Here is a 21,903-nt window from a genome sequence, read left to right as displayed (position 1 = left end):
TTAAAAAGAGACAAACCTAAAAAAAAAAAAACTTTAGGATTTTGGGTAAGCATACAATCTATAATTCCTTGAACTATATCCAAGCAATTTCCCTCTGGGATTAATAAAATTCTTTGAATCTTGAATCTATGAATCTTGAATGACTGCTAAATTACGGAGCTCATATTAACAAAGGCCAGAATACTAGCTAACTATACACTACATATAACAGGGATTTAATTCTCATAATCTTTTGATGTATTTCAAATATATAAATTATTCACTCATTATCCTGAATGTATACTGAAATGGCTTTTTACTTGCAGTTTACTTGACTACAAGTCTAATAAGAATCTGAAAATGCACAGCGGTTTATTCTACACCCTATGACAATCTGTGGAAGCTTATCTTTGCCCATGGTTTTACCTGAAAAACACCAAAATCTGTTGAAATATCATGAAACAAGGAAAAAATATGGTTATTGCAAACGTTTCGGTTCAAAACCTGGACAGTGTAGTAAAACATGCAGAAAATATTTGATCGGCTATAAGCTGGATATGACTGTGTTTTAATTCTTTAACAATGAATGCAGATGGCACAGAGGTACGGTAGGCATCTCACAACTCCAGTCTCCTCAAGACATTGTCTTGTGTGATCTCCCCATGTCTACCTCGGTTCAATCTACTGCCTTCTTATGTTGACTGATTATTGATTGAATAACCAAATGCCATCTATCTAGGACCTCTGTAGTCCAACTAGGGATAACTATCATATTTATTCCATTTTTACGACTGTGGTTCAACCTCTGGTCAACATTCACACGATAATATATATATATATATATATATATATATATATATATAAATATATTTACACTTACTCCAGCTGTGTTTTGTCTTTGGGAATTCTCCATCTACTGTAATTGTCCTGAACCCATCGTGATTTATATGCACTCGGACCGGCCCACATGCGGACGTCATTCACCACTATCCAATCAGAATGGCGGCTGCCGCTCTCAGCGTCCCGCCCCTTTGCTGAGAGCCGTTCCAGTTTGAGCGGTCGGGACAGGGAGCTCGTGCTTCTTCGGTTGGAGAGTCCGGTGTCGTGAAGGAGCGTCTCCAAAGCGTGACAACCGGGAACCAGAGCGAGCATGGCGGTCGAGGAGGAAGGTCTCCGAGTCTTCCAGAGCGTCAAAATAAAAATAGGTAAGTTCCTGGAATAAGAAGCGAGGAGATGGGGGGGGGGAATTTTTCTTTCTTTCTTTCTTTTTAAATTATTATTTGTTTTTACGGTTAAGGTTTAAACGGTAACGGCTTTCGTTTAGCGGGCCAGGAAGGCTCGAGCGCTGGCGCGTGAGACCACTTTTCCATAATTCTAATTCAAAGCACACGCTCGCGCAGCGCACAACATCATGACTAACACACACACGCACACGCGCGCGGGGCTTTGTGCGTGTTTCCAGCACACCAGGAATCACATCACACCGTGGACTAATATTAGGAGTATGTGGGAAAATTGAAGCGTCCAGATGGCACGCGCGCGTTCGCGCGCTCCGTGGGTTTATTTTGTAATGCGTCGCAAACATAAGAAAGAATGCCTTCAGTGGACCATCATAAGAGAAAATAATGGCAACCTGAACGCAACATTTATGAATGCAGCTTGGTGCATTAGTGGTAACACCAACACACATATTATTGTCACAACAATGCATCTGCGCGTGCATTATTATTATTATATATTTTTCTTACCTTGGCCGTGTCCCAAACCGCATCTGTCTATGCTGCATGCTGTGTTGTGCGGAAAAAAGGGTAGGTTTTAGATTTGAGATGTTAAAATCTTGTTTTTGCATTTAGATCAGACTCTGTCTTATTAAACATTCTTTATACAAGTATCAAGTATGAATAGAGTGTATACAGTAAGGCCATGCATAGCTCAGCACACACACACAAACCACACAACAACAGCAGGATCTCATCTACATCTGTCTCATTTTTTTTTCCAAACCACAATGCATATGCTGGTAATCCACATGCATGCATCGAAACATCTGCATGAAAAAAAGAAAAGAAAAGATTTAAATAATTCAGATGCAAGATGTCTCAAACATTCGTTCATCGTGATTAATGCCATCAGCTCTGATATTGATAGAAATGTTGCATTTCTATAACGGGGTAGCAACTGCAAGGTGCACAGTGAAGCAAGACAGTATGACCACACACACCGTGCTGTAATACAGTACATCGTTCCATAACAGCGTATGAATCTGTACAGATTCCCAGGGCACGAAAAAGGGTATGCTGTACGAAACTGCATCCGGTTGCAAAATTGCCAGTTGTGTAAAAAGAGCGTTCGCATTTGTGCAGGAAGTGAGCATCATCTGTGACTGAAATCATGTTGCGAATGTCTGGGCTTATTGCACATGTGCGAGGCACACCCTTTCGAAGGGAAACCTCAATTACTTTGCTAGGTGTGTGTGTGTGTATGTTTTGGAAAACTTTTAAAGGTTTCCTGTTCGCACTCTGCACAAAGTGGTGTTAGTTTATTTGGTTATTGTGCATGTCCCAGAGGAGAAGAGGTCGATTTTGTGCAATAAAGTCAGGTTTGGGGGGAAAAGTGATGTACAGAATTTAGAAGTAATAATAATAATCATAACAAAAATAATAGTAATTATTAAGTAATTACAGTTTTGTTGAAGGTGGTATTGAGTCATGGTTGACTATTGCTATTCGGAAGAACCAAGCATTGTACAAAGTTAGTTATTATATTCCACAGCCTACTATTAGCATGCCGAGTTTCTGTACAAATATTTTTTTTCTGTGCTCGTATGCATGTCTCAGGAAGAGAAGAGTGTTTTGATTGTTTCGCTACGTATACAGAGGTTTCGGCCCGGTTTCCCGACTGAACGTTCGTCTCGAGGAAGCTCCTAGGGGTCAGGAGCTTCTGGTAGGGGTGAAGAGAGGAAACAGGAAAGCGCTCCAGATCACTTCCTGATAGGCCGGAGGAGCCACAAAGCAAACCCGAGGCAACTTGTTTTCAGTGCTCCTGGGTTAATCTCGGACTAACGCGAAACAGATGGAATCAGATCCGCACGCTGCAATACTGTTTCCACAAACTTTTTATTGCTCAATGCAGGAAACAGACTGAAACCGAGCTGTGAGACAAAGCGGGAGAAGTCTCCATAGATGAGCCCTTTTCGTGTAAGAGTCGGGAGGGAGACGGGCACGGTGCTTAGTCAGGGGTCGAACCGCGTAACGTGAGAATCAACTCCCTCATTGCTACATCAAGAGGGGAAACAAGGCAAGAAGACAAAGTGTTCCCAGTTTCCCCATGCTCTTTCTGGAGGCTCGCCAGCTGAGTTTGTCAAAATCCCCACAGGCCCGTTAACGCACCGAAGAGGGCCATGTCATCTTCACTTCAGTAAAATGTCCCCCATGTCTCCTGTATGCTTTTTCAGACAGCGAGATTTGCAGCTCCAGAAATTAAGTTTTCATTACCGAGTGAGAAAGTCTGCAATGACTGTGCAGCATAACGTCGAGTCAAAACAAACCTGGGGGAGATTTCAGATAAACGAAAGTTTACATGGTAGAGCTAGACTTCCTACAGTCAGAATTCTGCGGTTTAGATGAGCTATTTGTGTCCTCGAACCTCAAGCAGAAATGGAAATCTCTTTTTCAGCAAGCTTTACAGAGAGGCAGAAGTATAGGCTCACCACACACACACACACACACACACACACACACACACACACACAGTTCTCTAAGGTTTATTGCTCTGGATGTAATCACTTGCTCATGAAAATGTTTTGCCTCTTGAGTTGAATGCTTTTAGTTTTGAAGTTCCTCTGAGTGGAGAACACCACGTCAGCACACCGGGTTTAAAAATAGCTCACTAAAACCATACTGCGCCATAAAGCGGTAAATGGCGAAGAGCTTCACATCCATGACATGGACAAATCTACACGTGTAAACTAATCGGCTCGCTCTGTGTAACCTCGTTTCCCAGTGATTTTTCCCAGGAAGGAAGTGATCTCAGATTCCACGTGGCCTTCCTGGAAGCTGGCCAGCAGAGTTTCCCCAAAACCCTCAGGAGGTGACTGTTGAGTCACCGAGGAAGGGGCAGGGAGAAGGATCACTGGATTGCTCGCCTGTGACTTCAAATAATTCAAAAAAATTCATAGTAATAAAAGAACGACAGACTCGATACCACTCTTCATGTATTTGAATTTTTGGGATAAATATTTAAGCTTTATTTAAAGAAGTCATATTTAAAGGAAATCCAGTTGCACAGTTAATCTAAGAATGCAATTTCTATTAATATTATGCAGTTCATTGAATCGTCAGGTCATTTTTCGATTTAGAATCAATTCACTGAACAGGTACTCCACGACTTAGGAACATCCGAGTTGCGAATTTCCGTAGATACAAATGGACCGCGGATCTGCTTCTGGTTCACCCGCGGAAACAGCTCACTTGTATTGTACAAAATTGTTTCTGGCCACATGATGGCAGTGTGGGGAAAAAGGACAGAGATTTAGTCGTTGATTGATATGCTTTACATTGTATATTCATGTCAAAGTCGTATAAGACTCACTTTATCAGACTTAAGAACAAATCCGACTTTTGAACGTGCTCCCGGAGACAAAACTCTTTCGTAAGTCGGGGACTCCCTGCTTGGCTTATCCTTTACTTAATGCCTATCCCAGAGTCCAACTTGGACAATTTGCCAATACCAGTACAGATTTAACAGACACTCTTTCACACACAACGGTCAGATTGGAAGCGCCAGTTACCCTAATCTGCATGTCTTTGGACTGTGAAAGGAAACCGGAGGAAACTCACCAAGCACACGGAGAACATACAAACTCTATGCGCACAAAACCAAGGCGGGAATCAACAATAGCGCCACCTACAGGACTGGAGCAGTAACTCAGCAGGGAAAACAAAAAAGATTATTGCTTTTTGCAAGTCGTAACATTTAAACAGCATTTATTTTTCGTTGTCAGTTTTTCTATGACCTAGAGTGCTTCCTACAGTTTGTCAATATATTTTAGAAACATAAGTGCAAAAGAAAAAAAGTGCAAGAGACACAGTGCAGAGGCGCAATGCATCACCGCAATACTTGTAGTATAGAGATAGTGTTGTCGTTTACATCTGAGAAGCCCATGTGTGAGTTAAAAAGGACCCCAACAAACCCCCTACACCCCTCTCAGTTAGAGAGAAGCCGAAACCCCCTCGGACCTGGAGCTCTGCCTGGTGTGGCACGGATTTGTTCAATGCCAGTGCAGTGAGGAATTTTATGAATGGATGGCGTGTCTGGACAGCATGTCTGCTCCCTCTCACTCTGTCTGTCTGTCTCTTTCTCTGAGCCTGTGTATCTATTTCTGCCGACGTACAGGCAGGCTGCTACCAGAGAGTCGAACCTCTCCGGTCATTGGGTTTCACCATCTCAGCTGCAGGAAAGAAATGCCACGTGAAACACGAAACCCACTTCCTGTTTTGGTCCTCTGCATAGATGAATTTAGACGTTTAAGACTCGGGCCTGCTCAGCTCATAGACGATTCCAGACGTTTGGATTCAGGAAGCAAAAAAAAGGCGTGCAACTTGTTTACTGGCGTGGCCCGATTTACAAACCTTGTTGTTTTGTGTTTGTGTTTGTTTTTATTCTGCGGTGTTTAGCTCGGAGACGAGAGCGGATATTATCAGGCAGGTTAAATAGCGCTTGCGGGGGTCGGGATGGGACGAGGCCTAGAGTCAGAGCCGTCCTAATGACGAGTGCACCTCCTCCTCCTCCTCCTCCTCACGAATGCCTCCAGGCAACAGAGTGGAACAAAGCATCCATGTGTGTGTGTGTGTCTGTCAAGTGTGTTCTTGGTTTAAGATCGTGTTCTGCGCTATTAATAGCATTAACATTAGCGTCAGTCTCGACTGCGTTTAAATTATTATTATTATTATTTTTTTTTGCGGAAACGCCTAGCATCAGCCGCTCGTTTGCCAAAACGCAGCGAAACGTCATGCTAAACTCCGCGACGCTCTTCAGTACCTTCTTGGACGCAGCCTGAAATTCCATTCGCACTATCTCATTTCCTGTTACAGTTCTCTTTCCCTCTTTCTTTCTCGGGTCCGCTCTCATGCCACTACCCCCCAGCACACACACGACCCACATGTCCCTCTGCTCTGTCCTCTCACTCGTCCTTCTGTCCGTCCGTCAGTCCGTCCTCAGCTTTCCTGCCCACAGAAATATCTTCCTCCTGACGGGACTTTCGTCCAAGTTAGTGATTAGTGAAAATCGAGGCAACATGCCCGTACTCTCTTAGTGTGTGGGTGTGTGTGTTTTACAAAAGCACACACACACACACAACTGTGCAGAAGAGACAAAACAGGCCTGGCTAATCGCTTTACATTTTACTTCCGAGCTGCACTTTCTTCCTCTTCTTCTTCTTCTTCTTCTTCTTCTGTTTGCTTTATCATCTCCTCCTTCTCCTCCTCCTTCTTCTTCTTCTTCCACTCTACATGTGACCCTCACACCAAGCATTACAGTTTGTTTACAGTCAGAGGTGTTATGATGGTAGCACAGGAAGGCTTCATGTTTTTAATCCCTTATTAGTAACTCATAACTCAGAGCTCTAACTACAGCTCTGTGTATACACACACACACACACACACACACACACACACACACACGCACACAGACACACACACATTCTTCGGATCATGAAATCTGCCCCGCTGGCATAGAAGGCGGGTTAAACTGCATGTGCGGGACGCCGGACACATACAGGTAAAGAAGGACAAGAAAAACCCCAGTGCAGTGAAACATTAACACGTTTCTCTATTAAACATAATAAACACATTAATGAACATAAACACATCGTTTCTTTCCTTCGATATTGTTGACACACACACACACACACACACACAGCATCTCTCTGACACTCCTCCTCGGCTCACGCTCCTGCACCAGCTTCCTTTTACTGTAATTATATTTTGCCACCTATCACAAGTGTGTGTGTGTGTGTGTGTGTGTGTGTGTGGCAGTTAGTGTGTGAGCACATGCTGGGAAAAATATCACTTGAAGACGTTTTCACAATACATGACTCACAGATTCCTTATCAAGGATCCAGAACACTTAAAAAAACGGATATTTTTGTTTATTCAGCGCGCACACACACACACACACACACACACACACACACGTGTTAGGGTACATAATGTAGCATCTGACACTCGCGCTGATGTAGGTTTAATAATAGAAGAACTAAATACATGGGAACACTCGAGGGCAAAAGTTTGTGCCCCCCAAGAAAGACGACTCTGTTCGTACCAAACCGGAATTTATTTATTTACGTCGAAACAAAAAACTATGTAATTTGTTTACTGGCTTGGCTTTAAAAAAAAACAAACAACTTTTTCATTGTTTTGTTGTTGTTTTTTTTGTTGTTGTTTCTGTGAATATTCTCAGTCATCCAGGTGAGATGATCATCAAGTCAACTGGACGACTTCTTGTTTAAATAGATACAGTAGATAGATAGATAGATGGATGGATAGATAGATAGATAGGCTTATTTCACACTGCAGGTCTTAATGCTCAGGTCGGATTCATTTTTTTTTGTGCTGTTATTCACAGTGTCATTTAAATGCGACAGCCATCAGTCTCATGTGTGAACCGTATCCAGCCCTGAAGTGACCCGCATGTGCAGAAGAAGACGTGACGTCAGAGTCATTATATCATGTGTGTAGCGATTTTTAAGTTCCGTTTGGCGCCCAAAATACGGTCAAGCTCATCATAAAACAGGCATTTTAACGACATCAAAATCGAATGAAATGCTGTTCAGACTGAAGTCCCATCGCGAAACATCAGATATGTGTTCGATTTAGGACTCCATATAAAAGTGGCCTGGGCCCGATTTAAAACAATTGGATTAGTGCTGTTCAGACTGTCATAAGAAAATCGGATTTGTGCCACTTCAACCTGCAGTGTGAACTAGATAGATATACAGACAGCCTTTATTGATCCCGTGAGGGAAATGATTGCGTTACAGCAGCAGCAGGTCACACAAACAGGAGTAAGGCAAGGTGGGAAAAATCTTTATACCTTATATAAATTAGCACAGCGTTTCAGATGCTATATATATATAAAAAAAAAAATAATAAAAATAAATGATAATCAAAAAATTATATTATGCAAAAAATAAATAATAATAATAAATAATAATTAAATATTATTAATAAAAAACTAGCAATTCAAAATTGCAATTGTCAGTGTGTATATCTATGTGTGTGTGTGTGTGTGTGTGTATGTTACATGACTCAACTTCCAGGTTCTTGTTTTAAATGGAATGTATTCAGTTTATTTTGTTTCTCTTTAGATTGTGGTTTGCACTGTAGCCTCACAAATCCACAGTCGAGGGTTCGATTCCCGTCTCTGGGTCTGTGTGTGTGAAGTTTGCATGTTTTCCCTCATCCTTGGTGGGTTTTCTTCATGTACTCCAGTTTCCTTCCACAGTCTAAAGACAAGCAGATTAGGTTAATTGTTGTTCCCAGATTGCTTGTAGTGTGTGTATGCGTATGTGTGTGTGTGTGTGTGTGTGTGTGTGTACCCTGCCTTGTCCCTTAAGTCTCCTGGAACCCTGTACTTTTTCGATGACTCTATCAGTAATTATTCTTAGCCACCTTTCAATACTGTGAGAAACGTACCAGTGCAGGAGGTGAAGATTGTCATGTTAAGGACACATCACTGGAGGAAAAGTTTGCACACACACACACACACCCAGAGAAAAGCATTATCCGTTCGTTTTCGCATACATGAGCTCAAGAGACACGCCCATGATCTATTAGTAGACAGAGAACATGCCGTCTCCTTCTCTCTCTCTCTCACGCCCAGAGAGCGTGGCTCCTGGCCATGGATGCGATGACATCATCAGGATGTGAAAGTTTTGTGGGGGCTTTTTAAGAGGGATGGGAATCACCAGAGACAACCCAATACAATGTTATCATGATTCCTAGGTGCTGATTCGATCTGTAGTGCGATTTTATACAGTAAATAACCCAAGTGAGTGGAATAAATATATATTTATATTAGGGCTGTAGCTATCGAATATTTTAGTAATCGAGTATTCTACCAAAAATTTAATTGAGTGATCGGATAAAATGTACTTTTGCTTAATTAAACGGCAATAAAATGTTTATGAGAAACAAAGATTAATTGGATTTCTTTTTAGAAAAATCTACTTTTATTTTTTAAATGCATACAGCATTTTATCAAAAATAAACATTGTCATTTTTCACAATACAAGGAATAGCTTATATCCCTATCTCATCTATGCGGTTTGACTCATGGTGAGATGCGATGTTAGGCACTGTGAGCCGCTGCAACTGCTGTTCCGCCGCTGTTCCGCCGCCGTTCCGCGAAGTTCTGCAAGGTCCACAAGCTTCCGCGAAGGCCGGCAAAAAATTAAACATGTAAAAAAAAATTAATTGTTCGCGCGGAAAGATGGAAACGTAATTGCATCGCCAAAACTTGTGGTGAATCATGATGAACATTTATGAATATAGGTAAGATAGGGGTAATAAAGTTGACTGAGATGAATTAAGTGCATTACAGTGCCATACATTCTTATTTAAAAGCCTTTTATCATATGCAAAAACAAAAAAAAACGTATTTTAAATGACTTTAAGTATCAAAACAACTAAGGCACACATTGAAATAAATAATTATACAAAAACACTAAGTTGTGTAACTAAACTTTTAGAACTAAAAGTTTTAAAATCTACATCTTAGGCATAACATCAGCCTTTACTGACAATTTCTGTCGTTTTCTCTTGCTGCTTTCTTTTTCTCTTCATTTGTTGATATTTTAATCGCTTCCATTTCGCATCCCGCAACAGAACGCTTCTTCAAATCAATACACAGCTAACTGTTTGCATCTCCTTCCACTTTTTGGGTGACGTAAGAGCTTCTTCTTTGTTGGTGTTTACTGGTGGCTTGCATCCAGAAGCATGCTGTGTCACGCCAAACAAATAATTGCGCAAAAACACAACACAAGCTTTGAGCTTAAAATTAATTAAAAGAAGCTTCGAGGCAGAAGATTGTCCCTCGATCATTTTTCGTAATCGAAGTACTTGTGTGAATAGTTTAGAGTGCACCACCTGCAGGATTATAAAGGAACTGCAACTCAAACACAGACACAAAGTCAATGCGAAAGCTGTCCAAAATATGCAATAATCTCTTTTGAACAGTTGATGTTGAGATGTTTTGGCTATTTCTGCTCTGTAAAGCTTCATAACGGCTTCAATCTGAGGTGCTGTTTGTTAATTGGTGATTTCTGAGGCTTGTAACGCTAATGATCTTTTTCTCTGCAGCAGTTTTGGTCTCTTTCACTTTCCGGTGAAGGTCTTCATGAGAGACAGTTTCATCATGAAGCTTGACGGGTTTTTATAAATTTATTTGACAATACTGTTCTTGCAAGAACTGTTCCAGAAAGGCCGACCTTCATGTCTTAAAATAACAACAGACTGTTGTTGTTGCATAATTACCTAATTCCATATGTGTAATTTAGTTTTCATAGTTTTGAACTCCCCAGTAGTGTTGTAGAATTTAGAAAATAAATCACTAAACAAAAACAAAGACGTTTGTAAAGGATAGCAGTAGTGTATTATTTATATATTGTATTCACTGTATTTATTTATTTAATTATTTTCTATATTGCTTTATAGGCCATGAGGTCAGGGTGCCTATCCATCACAGGACACACACACACATAACGTGCAATTGGCATAACGTCCCACAACAGCAAGTAATAAACACAGACGTAAAGTCTAATTCCTGAAAGAAAAAAAATCTTTCTACTATAAAATCTTTTTTATTTCTTTCTGTGAAGAGAGATTAGAATGAGTCATCGCAGCCCACAAGGGGAAAGAGAAAGAGAACGTGTGGAAGAGACAGACAGACAGATAGACAGACAGACAGACAGACGACAGCTGCAGAGGTAGAAAGAAGCGAGGACGCGAGGTAGATGTGAGAAGTAATGCAGCAGCGAGAGCTGTGAGATGAAAGGATGGATGAGAGATTACAGATCGCAGAGGAAGTATTTATTTTCTGTTGTTTAATTTTACACACACACACACACACACACACATGCTTCATACAATCCCGGAGAGAAAACAAGCACTTCTATTAAAAAGACACACTCTTCAAGAGCACACACACACACACACAAACACACTCTGAGAGTAGCACTCTTTCTTTTTCTTTTCTTTTCTTCTTTTTTCTCCTCCTTCTTCCTCTCTCGCTTTTCTGTGGAAACAGAAGGGAAACAGATACAGGGCACAGAGGGTTGCACTTCCTGTTGTGGCGTTTTCCTGTGGCGCAGAGACTCAACAGCGTCTGGCTCGGGTTTACTCAGAATAGAGCGTGTGTGTGTGTGTGTGTGTGTGTGTTATGGGCTCAGCAGTCATCTTGGTATGACTACCCGTCTTTGTGGGTTGATGGATCATAGTGTGTCATCACCGGTGCTATCTGCATGTCTCTACTTGATCAGATGGACACACACACACACACACACACACACACACACACACATTGTCGTCTTGTGTTTCAGCTTCTATCTCGGTGCCGGGTTTAGATTTATGTTTGCTAAATAATGCTATGTCTTCTACTGGCAAACACACACACACACACACACACATACTGTACACACACACGTACTGTACACACACTCACTGTAATCCCATGATGCTATCATCTCTGAGACAACCCGAAAGGTGTAATCCATTCAGGATCTGTGATTATACAGTTTGAATGTGTGTGTGTGTGTGTGTGTGTGTGTGTGTGTGTGAGATGTAAGAACAGGATCTGCAGAGATTTTGAGATCTCCAGTGGCCTGGTGTCATCACTCTGGTACCACATTATACACTGTACAGTATATTACAGGAAGGCAGAAGATAAATTACTCGTGTGTTGTGTGTGTGTGTGTGTGTGTGTGTGTGTGTGTGTGTATCTGGGTCAACCCCCGAATCTTAAAACATGAAACAACCAGAATGAACCAAAGATGAACAAGTGTTTCCCCCATCGAATCAGGTTTCCCCGAGACACAATCTGCCGTTTGCGAATTGTTTGTGTGTGTGTGTGTGTGTATGTGTGTGTGTGTGTGTGTGTGTGTATGTGTGTGTGTGTGTGTGTGTGTATGTGTGTGTGTGGATCTTAAGACATTTTAGTCTTCAGAAGCCCTTACCCTGCTTGCCGTGAGGTCAGGGGTCACTGCATCCATTCCATGGGTCGAGATCAGAGTTTGTTTTGTTTTTTAAAGCGTAAACAGTTTCAGACTTTAAAGGCGTAATATAAAGTCTTTCAATTCCACAGCTGCCTTTGAACACGGCCTTTGAAGACGAATCTTAACTGTACCAAGAAGATTTCTGTTCATTGCTCTAAGCTAGGGTAATCGCTCCCAAATGCTGGACTCATCTACAGATGTGTGTGTGTGTGTGTGTGTGTGTGTGTGAGTGAGTGTGGGTTACTTAGACCGGGATTAAACAGACACGTGGAGATACACACACACACACACACACACACACACACCACAGCACACCCTCACTTCCTCTGGTCACATATCCATCTACACTGGTTTTCTCTGTGTTTGTGTGTGTGTGTGTGTGTGTAAGTGTGTGTGAGAGTGTAAGACTAGACCGCATTCTTATGCGTTCTCGTTGCACGTGGCTGTGGCTGTGGGTTTTATAAAAGGACAATACCTCAAGGAAATGTTTCCTTCACACTCATTTCTAAACGAAATAATTCGCAATCATATGAAAAAAAAATCTTGATTTTAAGCCGGTAAACAGATAAACTTGTAAATAATAATAATAATAATAATAATAATATATAATAATAATAGTATTATAATAGTAAATAATAATAATAAGCCTACAGTATTGTTTAAAGCCTCTCATTTTTTCATATTAAATTAAACTACGTCATTTAAATGAAAGAAACAGGAACAACTGATTTACTGCAAAAGTATAAATGTAAAAATGACTTGTTTATGTAACAACCTTTGAGCAGCGACCTCATTTCCCCTCTCGTCTGTTCCAACCCCTCAGTATTATACATGCATAAGCATCAGCAGTATATTAATTACCATCCGGTTTCATTCACAGCTCACTGTAGGGCTTAACAAAAAGCATTTCAGGTACGGGGACTGGATTGAACATGAGAGGTGAAAACCTGTCAGGAAGCCTGCAGAACTATTCCTTAAGACTACATAAAAAAAAAAAAAACGTCCGACTCTCTGGAAGCGAAATATGAAGAAATGAGGGAGTTAAAGATTTTGGTGTCTCATGCGTATTAATTAAATACTTTCGGCGGTTGAATCTTTATCGTGCACTGTGTGCGCTCTATAACACCACCCCTGAGCGTTACACACATCATGTCCTCGTCCAGATTAAGTCTCCTAGATTTGAATTGTGTCTAAAAAAAAGTGAGCGTTGTGTTCATTCAGCTGCACTATGTGAAAGTACCGGGGCGCAATCAGTGGTACCGTTCATCTCACACTAGATGGACAATAGAGATGGTGAGAGAAGACAGAGAGTCATTAGGACATGTGACAGTCACAGCTCTTTGGGGTTATAAGGGGGCTTTTCCCCCAACCGTCACCTTCGCTATTCAGATCGGGTAAGAAACCATGCAGGAGGATGGAGTGGGGATGATTATCAACCTTTCTCACACTTATAGCTGCTAGTGAAATGTTATCAACCAACCAAAAATTTGTCCAATCGAATTCCACACAATATTTTGGGGGAAATTGTATTAAAAAAAAAGGTTATGAATCTGATCGGATGAAAGTTTCACATAACAGCACAACTTGAACAGTAGATACGGCTGTATCATGAACAACAGATTTATATCAGAGCACCTTTCTGTGTAAAAGAAAAAGTCGTACAATCTAATATTTCATTCAGCCGCCTTCAGCTTTGATCACAGAACGCAATGTGGTAGTGCTGCACGATAAGTGCTAAAATGTGAATCAAATGTTCGACTTAATTGATCGTGCGAGATTTGTATCATACCTTTTTTTTTCCTTCACTTCAAAGGTCCAGTCTTTATACTGTCTAGCAAATGTCAGCCTGTTTTTCTTGAGTCTTAGTAACAAGTGGTCTGAATGAAATACGCAGCTGTTGAAAGGCTCTTACAGTATGTGTTGTTTATTAAAACTCTTCTTCTGATTATTGGGTGGTGCAACAAGAAATAACACCCAAGAGTCGAGTCATATCTCCTCACTGTGATGTTGCGTCTTTCCTTTTTACCAGCACAGACTGTCATGTGTTTGTTGTTCCTGACAAAATGCTGTAATCATAATCTGTTCTTATGATTTAATTACTTCAATACAAACGCTATAGTATTAGAGTGACGTTATAGATGCGTTAATATTTTAAGGCACTGGAATTTTATTTATTTTTTTTTTAGGTAAAGGATGCCTTGTGACAGCACTAGCACACGCCAACATTCGTATGTAGAGTCTATAGAGATTGTGCAAAAAAACTGAAAAAGAAAAAAGTGTGCCGATACGGGAGGATAAACAGAACCGAATACTTCCGCTTTACTGGAATACTAAGGATGTGTTTTTGACCCAGGGTTTGACTCGTGCCTTTTCAGACACTAACGATGCAGTTAATGTGCTGCAGCTTGCTGATTGTTGTCTAAAACCGCCACTGTGTTTAATCCAATGAGCATTAAGACGTTTAAGTCAAAACACAGAAGTCTTTCTCCCTCTCGCTCTCTCTCTCTCTCACACACACACACTCACACACTCTCTCCGGATGACCACTTTCCTAACCCTAAAATCTTTTTTTCTTTTTTTTTTGTTCTCTCTTCAGGAGAAGCCAAGAACATCCCTCCCTACCCCGGGCCGAACAAAATGAGGGACTGTTACTGTACGGTGAACCTGGACCAGGAGGAGGTTTTCAGAACCAAAATCATCGAGAAGTCGTTATGGTGAGGGATCTCTCGACGTTCTTTTCATTCCATCATCCCGCTCCAGAGCTCAGGGCTGCTCAGGGACTCACCCTCATCCCTCTATTCCTCCATACTGTGTGTGTGTTAGTGTGTGTGGGACATGGGGGAAGGGAAGTCTGTGGTAAATGTGATGTGGAACACAGGAAGGAAGGACTGTGGTCATTTCGTGCAATAGTTCCTTGTAAGGATGGATTATAAAAAACACAGTAAAGCCCAAGTGTGTATCTGTTCGGAAGGAGGAGCGGACGATACGCACGTTTACACCAGCACTGAGCTGGTAATCAGCACCGGCCATGCGAGTGTACTTTACTTATTTATTTATTTACTTTTTTTTTATCATGTTCAACAAGGTGTCACAAAGTTTCTTTCCACTCAGAAAAGAAAGAGATGAATATAACTAGAACTGTACAAGTGTGGGTGTGTCCTCAAAGACCCTAACCACACTAACCGCATCAGATCTGCTGTAAGTCTTACAGGACGGAATTGTTTTTTTTTTTGAGTTGAGAGATATTACGCTCAATGACAGGATGTTGTGTTTTTTTTTCGTTAACAAAGACACGCATGATATTGTGGAGGGGAAAAAAAAACAGAGCTTACAACCTCGTGCCTCAGACTTTTTTATCTGGGCATGTCTCGTAAAAATTGTTTCGCAGACCCACCGTTAGACCCTTACAGTGTTTTTGTTTTATTAAATCTTGCATTATTGTACTATTGAAGTTGGGGTGCCAGTATTTTTGAGAGAAAATACTACTTTCTGCTAAAAAGCAGTGTTATTGATACTATTGATATATATACATAGAGAGAGAGAGAAAGAAAGAGAGAGAGAGTGTATACGCACTTCAGGAGATGAAAAACTTTGATATAGAATAAAATACATTAATATGAAAGTGTATTGCTATACGTTGCATGTACAATACTGTTATGATAATATTATGATTACATTATTAATATTATATTGATATAACATACATCATACTTTATTTTTTCTCTCCTGAAGTGTATATAAACTTTTTTGGCTGACTCTGACTATGTAGTTTATTTAGACAGAATTTGTTCATTATTTTATACATATTAATTTTATTTTAAGGGTGCCAATATTTCTGCAGGCCACTCAAAGGCTTAGAAGGATCATAAACATGCTGCCTAAAGTTAAAAACATTTAACAAGTTTTTCCTAACCAGAATGCAGCAGAAAACATTAGAGTTTTCCTTATTTGTATACTTGTTTTAAAATTTATTCCCTAAGGCTGTGAGTGAGTTTTATCTGTTTGTTTTGTTTCCAATGTGAAAAGTTTGTTTGTAGATTGCAGATGTGCCAGCGTGTGTGTGTGTCTGATATTGATCTCGTAATTTCCGTTCTGACCGATGGTGAAAGTTTCCCTCTGTTTCCTCTCTGACCGCAGCCCGTTCTACGGCGAAGACTTCTATTGCGAAATCCCTCGCAGCTTCCGTCACCTCTCCTTCTACATCTTCGACAGGGACGTCTTCAGGAGGGACTCCAGCATCGGTGAGTCTCAGCACAGAGTTATAAAGCTTATCTAACATTCCACAACGCTCAGTAGGAAGCATGTTCAGAATATTTCATTCTGACATCTGTAGGATTTTTATTGAAACTCAGATCGCAGGAAGCATCCGGACCTGAACGCAGGGCGATGGGAAAGTCAGTGTCGAAGTTTGTTATGAAGCAAGGAGCCGGTTTTTAGTATCAGTAATAAAAAAAAGTAGATAGGATTATCGGACAAAAGTTAATTAGTCATTAAAGAATTCCCTGAAAACAGATTCTACAAAACACCTCATCAATCTGTTCATTTAACTCAGTGTGTGTATTTTTACTGTGTATCTAATCATGACATCATTATGGTAGCAACAACCTAATCATGTTAGAACAGATAAGTTTTTTCAGTACTGTGATCTGAGCTGTGATCGGACTGCCTGCTTCACGTCGTCTCCCAACGGCCCTAACATGTATGGAAAAGGCTTGGAGCGATGTCAGGACTGTATGAGGGATGTGGCAGTAATTCCCAGCTGAGTTCCTGTAATGTACAAGTGGTGTTGGTGACTGATAGCACTGATGATACACTTCGCACTAGGGCTGCACTGTACAACATTTTAGCATTGACATCGCGATAGTCAGAGAAGAGCTGCAGTGCACTGCAGTATATTAACAGTATGTTTTGCACACCCTTTTTAAAAATCTGTCCGTCTGCCTCCCGTGATCGACTGACTAGTAGCAGATAGTTCATTACATTAATATTTATCAATACACAGGTATAGGAGCAATAGCATGAGCGCGGTGTACACCCTAGTACAGCCCTTATGCTATAAAGCCATATAAATACTGTATATATACATTACCGATCAAAAAATTGGGATCACTTTCTAACTCCATGGTCGTTTTTGATTTTTGTAAAACAATGCTAAATGCATCCAAAATATGCAATAATCACCTCTGAACAATTGATTTTGAGATATACATTGGGACAATAAAGTATTTAGTCAGCCACCAATTGTGCAAGTTCTCCCATTTAAAAAGATGAGAGAGGCCTGAAATTGTCATCATAGGTATACCTCAACTATGAGACTAAATAAGAATAAAAAATCTAGAAAATTACATTGTAGGATTTTTAATGAATGAATTGGTAAACTCCTTGGGAAAATAAGTATTTGGTCACCTACAAACAAGCAAGATTTCTGGCTCTCACAGACCTGTAACTTCTTCTTTAAGAGGCTCCTTTGTCCTCCACTCAGGAAGACTGAATCTGCAATAGGTAAGCAGCTTGGTGTGAAGAAATCAACTGTGGGAGCAATTATTAGAAAATGGAAGAGATACAAGACCACTGATAATCTCCCTCGATCTGGGGCTCCACACAAGATCTCACCCTTTGGGGCAAAAATGATCACAAGAACTGTGAACAGAAATCTCAGAAACACACGGAGGGACCTAGTGATTGACCTGCAGAGAGCTGGAGCCAAAGTAACAAAGGCTACCATCAATAACATACTGCGCCGCCAGGGACTCAAATCCTCCAGTGCCAGACACGTCCCCCTGCTTAAGCCAGTACATGTCCAGGCCCGTCTGAAGTTTGCTAGAGAGCATTTGGATAATCCAGAAGAGGATTGGGAGAATGTCATATGGTCCGATGAAACTAAAATAGAAAATTTTGGTAAAAACTCAACTTGTTGTGTTTGAAGGAGAAAGAATGATGCACCCAAAGAACACCATACCTACTGTGAAGCATGGGGGTGGAAACATCATGCTTTGAGGCTGTTTTTCTGCCAAGGGACCAGGACGACTGATCCTGTAAAGGAAAGAATGAATGTATCGTGATATTTTGAGGGAAAACCTCCTTCCATCAGCAAGGGCATTGAAGGTGAAACGTGGCTGGGACTTTCAGCATGACAATGATCCCAAACAAAGGAGTGGCTTCATAAGAAGCATTTCAAGGTCCTGGAGTGGCCAAGCCAGTGTCCAGATCTCAATCCCATTGAAAATCTTCGGAGGGAGGTGAAAGTCCATGTTACCCAGCGACAGCCCCAAAACATCACTGCTTTAGAGGAGATCTGGATGGGAGAATGGGACAAAATACCAGCAACAGTGTGTGAAAACCTTGTTAAGGCTTACAGAGAATGTTTGACCTCTGGCATTGCCAAAAAAGGGTATATAAGGGTTTTATCATGGTGCTTGATGGGTTTTGCAAACACACTCAGACAATACTGTTCTTGCAAGAACTGTTCCAGATCAACTGACCACTGTCTGTCTGTTGTTGTTGTTGTTGTTGTTACATAATTATCTGATTCCATGTGTGTTATCGCATAGTTTTAAAATTCCCAGTATTGTTGTAGAATGTGGAAAAGACATTTGCAAGTGATCCCAAACCTTTGAGCAGTAGTGTATACACACATCATATAAATATAGCCACCTCATAACTCGATCGCTTCTAGATGTCAGACTGCATTTCTTCATTCAAAAATGAGCTCCATTATTTTAGGGCAAGAAGCAACATTCATTGTGAGTATCATAACATATAAGATCCTTGATTTGCCTGAATTGACAGTGAATTAGGTGAATAGTGTAAACAAAACAAAATAAAGTGAAAAGTCAGTGTTTTCATTATTATTGTTTTATAATTTTTATTTTCAGGGTTTTCATTATCCTGTTTTTTTTTTTTTTTTTTATGAAGATGTCTACAATCACCCCAAATATTCTAGAATTATTATTTGTTTATTTTTGGAGCAATTCAAGATATTCTAATGAACATTCCTGCATTTCTACATATCGCAATGTATATCACAGAATACTGTATATATATTTTCTTTACTTCAACCACTGACAAATACGTCTATTTTGCAAGTTAAAAAAGTTTTCAAGGATCAGAAGTTCCACTGTCTGGAGTTCCCGATCATCTTTCCCTGGATGTACAGACTTGTTTAAATCGTTTGCACCGTCCACATGTTTTACTGAGTCTCATCACCGTACTGTACTTTAAGTCTTCAGTAAACGTCAGTCAGTTTTACGCTTTAACTCATGAGAAATTTCATCACATTCCTGGTTCGACCTAAACGTCCCTCTTAGTTCTATACAAAATGATATTAACTGTACTTATTCCTGTTTATGTATTATTCAAAGATATTTGTAAATCACTGTGGGTAAGAAGCTTGCTGGCTATGATGTAAGCATTAGATCACCTCTGTCTCTTAGTCAGACAGATGGCATAAGCAGCCTAGCGACACTTATTGCCCTGTTACCTGAAACAGAAACGCTGTAATGAGCTTCATATGTCGAGCAGATGTGAGTCTGTTGAAGGCAGAATATTGCGTTGTTTAGACTCTCCGCTTTTACTGAGCAGTGGCAATTAAAGCTTCAAAATAACAAGCCAGATGCCGTAAGACATTCCTGACCCCCAATTACGCGGAACTATGTACTTGTACGACGTGAGGCTAAAATGTGAAATTAGCTACCGCAAACTGCGTATCATGTCACAGCACATGCCATTTCCCCGATACACAGTACTCTAGGTTGTTATTAGCAGTGTTAGCAAAGACAGTGTGCCGTATTTAAAAAACCGAGGGAACGCTTATATGATTCGATTCAGTTTTGATCATAATATATTACAAGGGACATAACAGCTTTAGAGAACAAAGCAGTTTTAGAGATATCTGGATATGGATGAGGATGTAACGTGACGACGTTGACAAGGAAACACTCCCCGAGGAGACACGAGGAAGAAACCTTGAGAGGAAACAGACTCAAAAGGGAACCTGTGCGCTTTTTCAGCTCTTTTTTTCTTTTTTTCATGCTTGTAATGGCTGGTGCTTAAAACAAAGACCTTTAGATTTCCTCCTAATGTGACCTCATATGAGAAGAGCCCCTACCCCGGCTTGTTTGTTTTATGGCTCAGCAATAAGGGTTTAATCAGCAGTTAATCTCACCAGTCGTATCTTACCCCTCCGCATTACGTTCTGGTCAATCTGAGCTGCCTTCGAGTTGTTTGAAGCCGTATCACGCATTCAGCATTTGAGACCACAGCTTTCTGAGCTCCCTTGGTACGTGTGTGTGTGTGTGTTTGAGAGAAGCGATGCCTACACTCGGTTTCACCCCACTGAGCGTGTGTGAGGTCTCCCTACTTATCTCACACTCACGGTCTCACGCTACTTTCTGTGCCTCTGACATCAGCGCTCGGGCCGAGACAGGCTTTATACCTGGAACAAACGACAACACGCCATGCCACAGACGCCCCTCGACCCGACCCAGACTCAACTTCTTTATTAAATATGGCTGTGTGGGCGGAGTTATACCCGATATAATATGTGACAGTGTTTTAACAGCTTTCACTTTAACAACACAGAGCCATTATTTTTTTCTTTTTTCCTTGACTTTCTTTCTTTGTGTTTGTGTGTGTGTGTGTGTGTGTGTGTGTGTGTGTGTGTTTGTGTGTGTGTGTTACTGGAGGAAATAATAATTGAGGAGAGACAAAAAGGTAAAGAAAAGAGGAAGGAAGATGGAGTGAGCAGGAGAAGGGTGGGCCGTCTCATGTGTCAAACATTTACCACAGCTGTGCTCATTAGAGTTTGTGTGTGTGTGTGTGTGTGTGTGAGAGAGAGAGAGAAAAAGAGCACACAGGGGGGTTGTGGGGGCAGGGAGAAGGTGTTGAGAACAGCATTGAGCATGTTTCTATGTTTTGAAGCAGCTGCGATTAAGCCCGTAAGAGCTTGGTGTTAACATCACAGCAGGAAAAAGTGTCCAATCAGACCTACTCCTCAGTAAACTCCAACCCGAGAGCACTCTGACTAACATGGTGAGCAAACAGCCCCAGGCCTCGATGTGTTACCAAACAATGGTGAAGAGTGGAAAGACTGGTGAAAATCCTGTAACAGTCACTGCTTGTTAGTAAAATTGGACCCCGTTTATTTGTTGGTTAAATTAGTTTGAAGTTGTGAAGTTTTATGTAACACTTCCTGAACTGTAGATATCGCATACAGCAGAGAGACCAGCATTTAAAATATTCTCGAAAATATTAAGGCGCCACAGTGGCTTAGTGGTTAGTACTGTCACCTTACACCTCCAGGTCCCGCGTTCGATTCCCGCATCGGGACTGTGCGCATGAAGTTCGCAAGTTCTCCCTGTGCTTGATGGGTTTCATTCAGGTTCTCTGGTTTCCTCCCACAGTCCAAAGACATACAAATTAGACTAATTGGCGTTTATAAATTGCCTGTAGTTTGTGTGAATGTTGACTGGAGGTCCAAACCATGATCATGCAAAATGGGAATAAATGCAATAGTCACCACTAGCCTCCAGGGCCCCCTTAGTTGGACTACAAAGGTTCCCAGATGGATGGATGAAAAATTAAATCATTAGAAGCCAAATTTTAACTGTGGAAAAAATAAACAGATGACGTTTTCACTTTAGGGAACTCGGATCGTT

General features: G+C 40.9%; 1 protein-coding gene across 1 annotated transcript in view; it reads left to right on the top strand.

The window, feature by feature from the left end:
* Positions 1 to 1,033: 1,033 nt before the first annotated feature.
* rasa3 (RAS p21 protein activator 3) overlaps positions 1,034 to 21,903 on the top strand; it is a 54,391-nt gene continuing 33,521 nt past the window's right edge. Inside the window, exons 1-3 of the mRNA XM_053477113.1 lie at positions 1,034 to 1,184; positions 14,844 to 14,961; positions 16,385 to 16,488. Coding sequence (XP_053333088.1) covers positions 1,130 to 1,184; positions 14,844 to 14,961; positions 16,385 to 16,488 — 277 coding nt within the window. The 5' untranslated portion in view covers positions 1,034 to 1,129. The remainder of the gene's footprint in view (positions 1,185 to 14,843; positions 14,962 to 16,384; positions 16,489 to 21,903) is intronic.

This window comes from Clarias gariepinus, chromosome 18 (genome assembly GCF_024256425.1).
Source record: "Clarias gariepinus isolate MV-2021 ecotype Netherlands chromosome 18, CGAR_prim_01v2, whole genome shotgun sequence".
Classification (NCBI taxonomy): domain Eukaryota; kingdom Metazoa; phylum Chordata; class Actinopteri; order Siluriformes; family Clariidae; genus Clarias; species Clarias gariepinus.
The sequence above is the reverse complement of the archived record's forward strand: the minus strand, read 5'-3'. Positions and strand labels throughout refer to the sequence as shown.